Consider the following 12,089-nt stretch of genomic DNA (forward strand, 5'->3'; position numbering starts at 1 on the left):
TTGAGTACATAGAGTATCAAAAAAAAGTAATCCTTTTGAACTATTTCTTAGCCTCAATATTTAACATTTTAGGTGAGTTTTCAAATGCCTTTAGACTTCTTTGAAACTACACTCTTGTTTAATACAAAATAGGATGTCAGCTGATCAATATCCATTTGGCTTAAATTCATAAGTCCACAACCTCCCTTAAGTGGTAGAACAAACAGATACAAAGCCTGAAAATTTATTGTTTCTTTTTAAACTCCAAATGATATTTGCAGATGCCAAAAGGCATTTTGAAATCACTCACCCTTACTTCAGTAAAAATGAAAAAGGGGGATGGGGAGGAGGGAGAATCTCATGAGACCTCGTATGTCAAGTTTTTGCCCAAAGCTAATTTTCATAGCTGTGTTATAAAACCCTGAAAATGGAGGTTTATAATGGAAATGCTGACAGACCCTTAACTATAGCAGCATGAATGGATATAATTAAAGAAAAGCTTTTGGCTACACCTAACTCTACAAATGAAAGACTGGCATTTTTACATTAACCTCCAATAATAGCAAGTGAGAACTAGAAATGTGATTCCCGAAAGGTGACGTGAAATGTTAAAGATGACTGCTAAAACTATTTGACATTCGAAGTTTTACACACGGAGGCATTTAGTTAACATAACCAAGTCAGTATTTTCATAATGCTACTTAATCAGCAATAAAGAATGCTCTGGTGAGCCATCAGCTCCAGTTAGCAGAAAGTGGCATATGAAGTTATTATTTCTTAACAGCCTAGAGGGAGCCGCTTCTCCCTTAATCAGTGATCTTAGTTCCTGCCTACCTATAATTTCTCTGTCATACAGTTATAAAACTATTACCCAGTCCAACACACACACTCACACATCTTGCACACATATTTATGCAAGGACTGGTACCTATTCCCACCTGAATTTGAAAACAGAAGAGATTGCTAAGGTAAAGTATTTCATTCTTCCCCTTGTCGGGGATGCAGTCCAGAATAAATATCATCAATCTATGTAACCCATCTTCCCTATCTAAACCAAAATTCAAAGAATTTAGCTGTGTTCTTAACTTAAAAAGAAAAAAAAAAAAGCCTATGCTCTACAACTATCCAAAATGTTTCGCACTTTCTGATAATATAAAAGTAACAATTTTATAGCATATCCAAAAGACTCCTACGGAAAGATCTTCAATGAAGCTCCAGGTTTTAGGTGAAGAAACTAGGAACACATCTCTATGATCAAAATACTTAACGGACTTTTTCTCATGTTTCCCCTCTCTGCTTCCCTTCTTTCCTTCTTTCCTTTAAGGTAAATAATCCTGAATGACCTCTGGGTCCCTTCTCCTAAGGCGGCAAACTGAAAGGAAGTTTGCCTTGACAGTATCTACCTTGGTAGTGCTAAAGACTGATGAAATAAAATTAAACTACATAAGTCACAGCCCCCCTTATTATATAGTTAATCTCACTGAAGAACTGTGTCCAAATTGCTACACAAGCTTCAGAAATTTTAAAAGATGACAGTGCCTAAACTGTGACGGCATTAATTAAGAGCTGCACATCACTACACCACTCTTACACACTGACCTCATACTTCCATCAGTTAAACACGATCTGTACTTTATGCAATGAAAGTTATACATGATTTGATATTCACGTATAGCAACTGTTTTCAATCACAGTTGAACAGTATAAAAACCAAAAATAAACATTTGTGCAAGGAATTAAACGTTAACAACATAAATATCTGTCCTTTTTTCATAGGCTGGTTTTAAAGATCAACATTATACTCCTTGCCCCCTGCTCCAGGTGACAACAAACTATAAACTCAAGGTGGTTCTAGGTAAAAGATACTAGTAACATGAATGTAAACTTACTTTCACCTTATACAATGGACAGTCTTCATTATGCGCTCTTGATTCCTACCTCAGTACTTCTGAATAGTGATCCCCATGGACTAACAGAGATGCTTTATAGCTTCCAAGGTACTTGCAAGCAATATTTTCCCAACACTCCTGAAATAGCTTTGACTTTAATGCCAAAGGACTTCTACTAAATTGAATGTAAAGAGTAAATATTTGTTTTTATTACAAGAAGTGAAAGTTAGATGGATGCAATGGTGCTAATAAACCAAAGATAAATTATTATTATAAATAAAATGTGATTTACTTGTCTCCATACCCGTGATTTTTCCCAACTAATGACTCATTAAAAAAATATCTAACTTGCAAAATTATGAAAATGAAGTAATGAAAGTTCCCCAACAAATCACCACCCTTTTTTTAGTAGCAAAAATAAAGGCAAAAACACTCAGAAGTATACAGGGTGGGACAAAAATAGGTTTACAGTAGTTCTTATGGGAAATAATACAATAATTAAAAATAATAATACAAAAATAAACTGTGTTTCATGTACTCAACTGTAAATTTACTTTTATACTTTCAGGTTTGCAAACAGTTTACAGGTTTCACTCACTCACTCACTTATTTATTTATTTATTATTTATTTATAAGGTTTCGCTCATTTAATTACCTCCTCATCTATAAAAAATGTAGTGGTATGGTTAGTTTCTGTTCGGTTATTTGTGAACTATTAAAAAGATGGTATAAGGTGGCTGTGGTATAGGTGGTTAGGTCGGGGTGCCAATTCTGAAACTTAACTTGCCTTATTTTAGGAAAGTAATAAAAAGTCTCCATAATCTCATTTCTTCATCTATAAACAGGGATGACATGGTTGGTGAAGAAATAAATGAGATAGTATTTGTAAACTGAACATCTTTTAAGAATACAAGACTTATTCTGGTGTTTCTAGTTACTACTTTTGAAGAATGACCAAAAAAGTTCCAGTTAGGAGGAGGTTAAAGACAAAAAGAAGTTAGTAAACGAATATTTTTAAAAATAATAATTTCCCATTTTACTACTTTCTTTGTATTTCCATTTTGAAAGCCTCTCCAACCTTTGTCTCATTCTCCAATTACCAAGTTTCCATCAACATTTTTAACAGACTCCTGTATTTAGTCTCTTAGAGCACATGTTCTCTAAATATACTCCACACACTAATCTAAAAATGAGAAAGGGGGCTTTCTTATACACCATTAGGGAGAGTGAAAACTGGCACAACATTTTTTTGGTAGGAAATCTGGTAATATCCATGCACATTTAAAATTCACATATACCAATGCATTCTTAGGAATTAATCTGCAAATACACTTCCCCAAGTACACAGAGAATGCATGTATAAAGATGTTGAGTAAAACTGTGTTTATATTAACATAAAATGTTAAACAATATAAACATCCATTATTTGAGGATTGGTTAAATAAAGTTTAGTACATTCATAGAATAAGACATTAAAGCAGCCATTAAAAAGACTTAGGCATTCATATACTAACATGGAAAGCTACTGAGGAAATACTAAATGAAAAGAGGTTGCAGAACAAAGATTATCCATTTTGTTTTAAGCCTAGGAATGGGGAAAAATCAGGAAGGTTCTGTAAAAAACCATTTTACTTGCGTGAATTAGAACTAGATCCATGTTTTCAACCTCAGCACCACTGGCGCTGATTGTGTGGGCTGTCCTATGCATCGTAGGATGGTTAGCAGTGTCCCTGACCTCTACCCACTAGATACTAGTAGCAACACCCCAGCCTCAGGGAGTGACAATCAAAACCTTCAGACACTGCCAAATGTCTCCTACAGGACAAACTCACCTCTAGTTGAGAATAAAGGAGTAAAGGTGGGACAAGGAACTTGTCACCTTATACTTCACATTTTTTCTTTTACCAATAACACTATATTTGCAATTTAAAGATAATTTTAACAAAAAGATTTCCCCAAATTACTAAGAAAACTAAACTAACAGTATCTGTGGGATATGAATCTTTGTTTCTAAAAAAAAATCTATGTAAGATCAATACAATTAAGATGATTAAAAGGAAATTATCCATCTTCAATGGAAAAAGCAGAAAAATATACAGATTCTGACACTTGGTTTCCATGACTGCCTCTTCCCAAGATGTCCATACTATCAGCTTCATTTTCTATTCCTTTGCCCCTATATATTTTGGGGGGCTATAGCTCCTCATCACCAGGACGGTTTAGACCAGTAAGCTAAGCTCATCTTCCTGTTTTGTATATTTGGACAAATATAAAAAACCACTGATGCCAGAAATATGGAAATTTCTAATTTAGTCCAGGAAGCACAGGGAAATACTACTTATGACTTATTTAAAAATTGTACAAACAAAATGAATTTGACATTTGGGAAAGTATATCTAATAAACTAGACTAAAAACAAACAGTTCATGGAGAAGATGCAGAATTAGTAAAAGCTTTTTCTAAAAAAAGCTTTTGGTTATTCATTTACTTTGCAGCCATCCAGCCATCTAAAAATTGACACTGGGGGACAAGGAGATTATTATCTGATCAAGAACTCTGGCTAAACCTTTAGAACTTAAAACTGATGAGAGGAGACAAACAGTAAACCTGCACAAAACCTAATGAATGAAAACCTGACGATTAATTATTACGAACACACAGACCAACATTAAGTAAATTAGTAATTTTAAGTAAACATTAAGTAAACAGAATTGGTAATAAATAAATTCCCCAAATTTAGAAATCTTGTCAAGCTTAGTCTTTTTGAAAAACTTATGCTACTTTTTTTTTTTTTTAATATATCTTTATTGATTTCAGAGAGAGGAAAGCAGAAGGAGAGAGAAAGAGATAGAAATATCAATGATGAGAGAGTCACTGATCAAGCCTGCAACCCGGGCATGTGCCCTGACCGGGAATCAAAACCTGATCACCTGGATCCTAGGTCGACGCTCAACCCGAGCCACGCCCAGCCGGGCTTATGGTACTTTTGTAATGTGATATTAGGAAGAGCAAAGCAGTCTGTTCGTTAACTTCAGACACAATTTAAAATAAAATCATATTTTTATACATAACTTTTACCTAACTTTTCAGAGACAGTGACTAACTACACGGAGTGGTAGCATCTAACTTAAGTACATGTACTTCAAAGGTAAAAGTGTTACGCAAAAAGGGCCTTAAAGAAAATGTCATTACTACTGTTCTTATTCATTATTGTTCAGATCTGAGTGCATCTGCACATTTGTATAATTTAACTGGATCTGAAAACAGTAAGTTTTGTATAGGTGATTGGTATTATAAATAGAACAATCCCATCTTAATCTCAGAATAAATTGTTTTAGCTGGAAGCATTTCAGGCAGTTGAGGCTACAACTCTGCAGCAAAATATTTGAAGAAACTTACTTTTTTTTAATGGTACATTGTGGCCAAAATCTTATAGGCAATAAATTATATATGTTTCCATAAAAGCCACTTCAGATTTGAGCTCAAGGTCTTGCTTAGAATATGTGAAACATACCTCTAGGTAATACTCTTTTAGGGGAGAGAGAGAGAGAAAGGAAAGGAGGAGTGAAAAGGCATAGCTCTGGGACTGCCCCAGAGCTGCTGAGTTTAGTTTAATGTGTTAGCATATAAGCTTTCTTTTGACGAAGTACTGCTTTAAAGAACAGTTTGGAAATTAGTGATTTATGCCAATGTAGCAATAAAACCAACTCCTGTCTCTACAATGGATTTCATGAGTATGTCAAAAGATAAACTTTAATATAGAATTGACACAGGTGATGATATAAAACAAATTAATAAATTAGAACATTACTGGAAAACATACCTGATTCTGGCCAGAACAGCCTGTAGAAAGTGCAATACTGTCCTAAGTTCAGGTTCTTGGCAAGCTGGCAGAAGCATACTAAACCCATCATTAAGCAGTTTTTCATGGGAAGGATGCAAGCAATGGCTTGTCTCAAACACTTCTTGAACACCATCGATGTAGATGGAAATAAGTGTCCAGAGAGTCTGTCTTTGTCCCATTTCATCATTCTTAGATACCAAGAACTCCCTTGCTTTTGCCTGGAAAGCACCTGAAAATTTCTCAGCCAAAACACCAATGTCCAGACTTTTCTGGGTATACATCAACAAGAAGGCTGCCTGACCCTTCCAAATGAGAGGTGATGTTTTCAAGGCAGGCTTGAGGAAATTCAGGAGGTCTAGAACATGACTTGCTACATCTTCTACCTCTGCAACAGCTGCCAACAGTAGAAAAAGGTTGAAAAAGTTCTGCAGACCAACTACAGTTAGTTCTTCCATTCTTTTTTGATGGAATTTAGAATATATTCTGTAAAACATAAAATTGCTTAAATAAAACCATTTCATTCACATAAATCCATCTTTTAAAATAGCATTTAGCTCAATATTCACGAGTCTCATTACTGTAAATTTTTAGTCACTACTTCTGCAATGTTGCCATGTCACTTTGTCTACCTAGAAACAAATGAACAGAACACCCTACCTTTGAATTTCTCAATGATGTAGCAGATCATCTATAAGTGAGTCAAAGGGTTCAGGGGCTTTCCCAAAGGACGGTAGGAATGTTCTTTGCATATAGCACATGACTTCTCCTGTTTGGTCCCCTATCACCTTTCTTTTTAAATTTTTGTTGACAAGAAAGAATATATAATCTTTTAAGTACAATTTGATGTGCTATACACAATTCTTAACAGGGGAATTTTATCTAACAATTTCCTTAAACCACTTCTCTTTCTACCCCTCACAAAGATTTGTTCTTGCTGCATTAATATGCTAAGACAATTCAAAGTGATAGAAAAGTTATTTTTACTTACAAAGAAAAATTGGTAGTGTTAAAATTTCTAAGACTAGCCATTTAAAAATCTCTTGTCAATACTACTTAACAGAATTTTAGTAGTTGATGTACTTTTCTTTCATCAATTAAGGGATTAGAACTGAAAATCATTTATCTTGAATCCTACTTACAAATGTTAAATTTTGTAGCTTCTATAATTAGTTTATTCAAAATAGAAATGATTAATGTTCATGAGTGGTTAATTGTTTATTTGTAAATAATAGAGCTGATAAAGATCTGTTTAATTAACTTTATAGCCTCCATCACGCCCACTATAGTGCTTAGTATATAGTATTTCCTAATAAACAGACTTGTTATTGAATGAATTCTAATGATTCTGTTTAGCAACAGAGCTCTAAGAATTATGTCTTCCATAAAATGAATTAAGGTTAAAAAAACAAACTAGAAAATATATCAAAAGAAAAAACTACTGTTCAAGCAAACAGAAGCTACCACTAAAAAAGTATATTCTAAATAAAAAATCCGAACTATTTCACTATAACCTTGGAAGAATTATTGTGGGAATCAAATAGGAATTTCATTTAGTGATTTTTTTGAGAAGTCCCTACCTACAATAAGAAGCATTCTGCTGTGAGAACTCCTACCCCATAAGCTGAGCAAGTGACAGATGGCAGTGTATGCACAAAGAGGGCTAGAGAAAGGGCTAGTGGGCCGAGGAAGTAGGACAAGGGAAGGCAAAAAACCATACCCCTGTAACAAGCAAAACTCTAAACAAAAAGAATACATGAAATGTGACCAAAAGTTTTATTTTACCCCACCAGAAATTAAAATTGGGTATACTCCTCAAATGAAAATAATAGTTATTTGGTTCTACTATACTCTGGTTAGTTTTCATTCAAGAATGCAGACTTGTAATACTGTTGGGCTGAAAGAACACAAAACTTATAGGTAGAATCATTACTTGCCAATGTACGATTTGGAGATGGTTTTTATTTCTGTAATTTTAATAAAATGTATGCAATGAGTTACATAATAACATTATAATTAATTCTGGTAAGAAAAACAACAGTTCTCTAATATCCTTGCATTTAGTATATGAACTTTCAATCTTTAGGACTGATGAGATAAATAATCAAAATCCTCCATGAGTTATGGATATTATATTACTTTTGTTCCTTACTATAGAAAACTGGCAGGCTCAAATCGCTCTGTACTTTGCTGTCCTACATTAAGAAATACATTTTAAATGTGTGAACCATAAGGACTTCCAAGCACAAGTTAACTTAAAAAATACAAACAGTAACACTTCTCCAAAGGTATGTGAACACTCATGACAAAGAAAAATATGGCACACACCTTCCTTTGACTTGTTTCCAATGATGAGGACCACTGTTCTTCATTGCTTTCTTAACAACTTTTGCCAAAATGCAAAGGAAAATGGTGTAACTACTGGATTTATACAGGTCGTAATCTTGTTTATCACAACAGCAGGTCTTCACCATTTCTAGCATAGACAAGGGTGACTTAATATTTGTAAGGCCTTTCAAAGAAATACTGAAAGAACTATTCTAAAAGCAAAAACAAACAAAAACAAGTATTAAGTCTCAAAGTCAAAACAGAAAGCTGCAAATCCCAATTAGCTCATTAAAATTCTGATTCATCTTAATCAGAAAAATGACACAGCCATAACCACACATTCCCCCAAAATATATATTCCATAAAAGCACAGAACATCGACAGGTACTCAAATTCCTGGGTTATCCCCCAAAATGTCTTTATAACACGTGGTTTGTCCAAATTAGGATACAAACAGGGTCCATATATTGCATTTGGTTGATATGCCTCTCAAAGCTCTTTTACTCTGTAAGTTTCCCAAACTTTTGTCATAGCATTTATTTTTATACCTAGTCATTTACTGTGTAGAATTTGCTATATTCTGGATTTAGCCACTTGTATCTCCCTGGTGTCACTTACTGTAGTCTTTTATCCTGTTTTTTCTGTAAATTGGTAGCTGTACCTAGAGGACTGATGAGATTCAAGTTGAGTTTTTTGTTAATCTTTCATTGGCAGTGCTGGGTACTTCCTAGTGCAATTAGTAAAAATGCACATAAGTTCTGACTGTTCTTTTTGATGCTAAGATTGATCACATTGTCAGCCTGATCTATCCACTTTAGTGATCCCCATTAGCCTCTTACTTAAATATTAGCAGCCACTGAAGATGACTGCCTGGATGCACTATTTCATCAGATGTACAAAACAGTGATTTTCTAATACCATCATTCCTTCTGAATTAGCTGATCAGAAATTTGGTTACTCTAACATATAGTTGATATTTTCCTTTATTTGCAGTTTTCAGAATGAGGGTGTGTTTGTTTTTCCCAGAATGTTTCTAAAGCATCATAAACCCAAGGATTTAAACATATTCAGTATGTTTTACTCCACAGCAGTCATTATTCTTTCTTATGCTCAAATTTACCTAGCGTTGGGCAATGGGAGCTCCTTCAAGTTGGCTTCTGATTCCTTCTGAAAAAACTCCAGTTTACTCGGATACCTTCTGCTGCTTTCAGTTATGATGAGACACTTACCTAGACTCATCCTATACACATTCTGCCTCAAAAGTAGACTCAGCCATTTCCCCAATCGGCCTGACATTATGCTTCAGAGAAAGGTATTTTTTTCCTCATTTTTAGTAAGCTCCATTATGTAAAAACCCAAACCTGTAATTCACTTGTAAAGTTTCCATTTCCATTTTCTACCTTGAGTGAGGGGTTCACTATTTATTTACACAGAAACCAAACATTCCAAATCTTCTCCTCTCCACACACTACAGGGAACTAAATCCTTTAAGTCTACCCTTGAATGTTTTATTTTCCAAATTTACCCTCTCCTTTCTAAATCAATTATCTGTTTTCAGATCTCTCACACCGCACTGTTTGCTTACACTACTACATTAGACTACTAACTTACCTGTGCCCAGTTCATTTATAGCACCTTTCAGAAAAAAATTCTCAAGCACATACCTAATATGTCACATCCTTGCTCTCTAATGTCTCCTAAATCAATCACAGTTCAACTGGACATTATCTTCAACCCTTCACACTCTAGACCCAGACTCCTCCTATTTTCCTTATTTCCTGTCTCTCTCCACAGCCACCTCAGACCTATCACTCAGAACTCTTTAATGTGGTACAAATAGATCATGTTTTTTCATGTCTCCATGCATGTGTCCATACTTTTTTTTTTGCCTGTATGCTCTTTTACTTCTGTATTTGGAAAATTTCACTCATTCCCTAGGTCAAGTTTAAAATTATGACTTCATAAAGTCTTCTAGAAGTCCACAAACTGGGTCAGATACTCCCTTTTCTGACATTCCACAGCATTTTAACTTTTGTCCAAAAATATTATCTGTCCAAATGGGGTATAAGTAACTCAAATGGCAAGATTATGTCTTATTCAGGACAGCATTAACTGTCCAATGTGTTGCAAGCAATCCATAATTATTAGAAAATACTTATAAATAAGGATTTAAAATATGTATCTTTCTGGTATAGTATCTTTCAGCTGCTTTGCTTGCTTTCACTCTTAAGAGAAAAGGAACACCAAATGCTCCATTCCCTCAGGACAATGCTCTATAGACAATGTTTGTGAATCATAAAATTATTCTTGAGCTAGTCTAATCTACTTTGAAAAATTAACTTTTTTAAGAAAAATCCATAGCTATTCATAATTAAACCATAAAAACATTCTTCAAATATCATGTAAAAATTCTTCAAATTCCTGGAACAAATTCATATTCTATTTACTCACCAGGTTCTTACTATAATATTCCCAGAGAATGGTGACAATTGTAATGTTTGGCTCCCAAAAATCACATAGTCTCAAACAACAGTGAAGATACATTCGTAATTGCTCTTCTAGTATACCATCCTAAAACATAAACTGAAATTGTGAGGAAGTAAATGGGCTCTGGCAACATGAGTATTATCACATGATACTGCACCGAATACCTGCTTCTAAAAAGAACGTGAATGTATATCACCAAGTCATACCCACTATCATCCTCAGACCAGAAAGTCTAAATCAGCACAAGGTACACATCTAAAAATTTCCTTTAGAAACTGTTAATATATTCAGTTTAATGAAAATATATAACTCAATTTGACTTTTAAGTCAATTATTTAAAAATTACAATAGGTGTTTCATAACTGAACAGTGTAGGAAACCCAGAGATTGGAAAAGAAACCCAAACCAGAAAGAAGTAGCAAAAGTGATTAAACAATTAACATGCACACAAGTCCTAAGTACTAGGTCAAATTCTTTATAAGAATATAATTGCTCTTTTAAAAACCGGAAGATTGGCAGAGTACATACATTTTAAACTTTTAGGAAATGCAGCAGGAAAAAAACTTTTCTATGGAAAAGAGAAGATGATCATTCTCCTGCTGTCCCTGACCTATGGGCAGATGGACATTTATCCATATGAACCTTAACAGCCTTTTTAAGAAATGCTGTTAGAGCTGAAAGTAAGTTTAAGAGGTTTCTAAGCTATGTTAAGGCATTATGATTGGAGTAATAGTTGTTGTAAACAGCGAACATTTTTAGTGATTCCTTATATTCTTGAAGTAAAAAAATACATGGAAGAAACTTGAATTACTAAATCAATGTGTTCTCAAAAACAACAGAGAATAAAGCCAATTAAAATGATACAGAAAAAATTAAAAATAAACCAAAACTTTTACAATAGGAATAATAGCTCTTTTGTTTCTGATACAACTTAAATATGCAGAGGTCTTTGGAATTCTAACCTAGAAATCTTACCTCATACTTAGAACTTGTATGTTTCACCTAAAAATATTAAGAGTTAAATATATAACAAGGAGAAGAAATTTTCAAGCTATTAAAATGATTTTCAAAGGTATGATTATGAAATAAATGTGCATGTGTGTGTGCACTATATATACAGCAATTTTTTACTACCATATTTCCTTTTCATTCCTCTTCCAGTTTTAAAAATATTTCTTAACAGAAAAGTAATCTATTTTCCAAATTTAAAAAATTCTTAACTAAAATTTTCCCTTAAACTCTTACAAATAACTTATATTACAAAACTTTAAGAACTACAATACAATATGTTTAAGGATGTGATGAACAGCACATTTAAAACTATTTTAAAAGGAGGTCAGATCTGACCTGTGGGCCATGAGGCACTACATTAACAGCTCTGCAGAAAGAAAAATGATAAGGTATGAAATGAGGGCTCAGAACCTGGGACCTTATCAGCTAGAGTAAGATTCAAGCCTGTAAGACAAATTGCTCAGCAAGGCAAGTCCCCTTCCTGCTGTGATGAGGCGGAGCTGAATTTCCAGTGCCACTGACTGTCTCCCTCATTGTGTCTCTTAGCCGTGACA

At 34.0% G+C, this 12,089-nt stretch overlaps 1 protein-coding gene across 2 annotated transcripts in view; it reads right to left on the minus strand.

Moving 5' to 3' along the window:
* The window catches only part of MMS22L (MMS22 like, DNA repair protein), a 103,116-nt gene that overhangs the window by 61,622 nt on the left and 29,405 nt on the right, over positions 1-12,089 (minus strand). For both annotated transcript variants that reach the window (XR_015714577.1, XM_087817523.1), the window contains exons 12-14: positions 10,489-10,608; positions 8,038-8,249; positions 5,692-6,195 (exon numbers count right to left, since the gene is read on the minus strand). Coding sequence is in view for 1 of the 2 variants with exons in the window: in XM_087817523.1 (XP_087673649.1) it covers positions 5,692-6,195; positions 8,038-8,249; positions 10,489-10,608 (836 nt within the window). In the remaining variant the exon portion in view is untranslated. The remainder of the gene's footprint in view (positions 1-5,691; positions 6,196-8,037; positions 8,250-10,488; positions 10,609-12,089) is intronic.

This window comes from Miniopterus natalensis, chromosome 5 (genome assembly GCF_054644295.1).
Source record: "Miniopterus natalensis isolate mMinNat1 chromosome 5, mMinNat1.hap1, whole genome shotgun sequence".
Lineage (NCBI taxonomy): Eukaryota > Metazoa > Chordata > Mammalia > Chiroptera > Miniopteridae > Miniopterus > Miniopterus natalensis.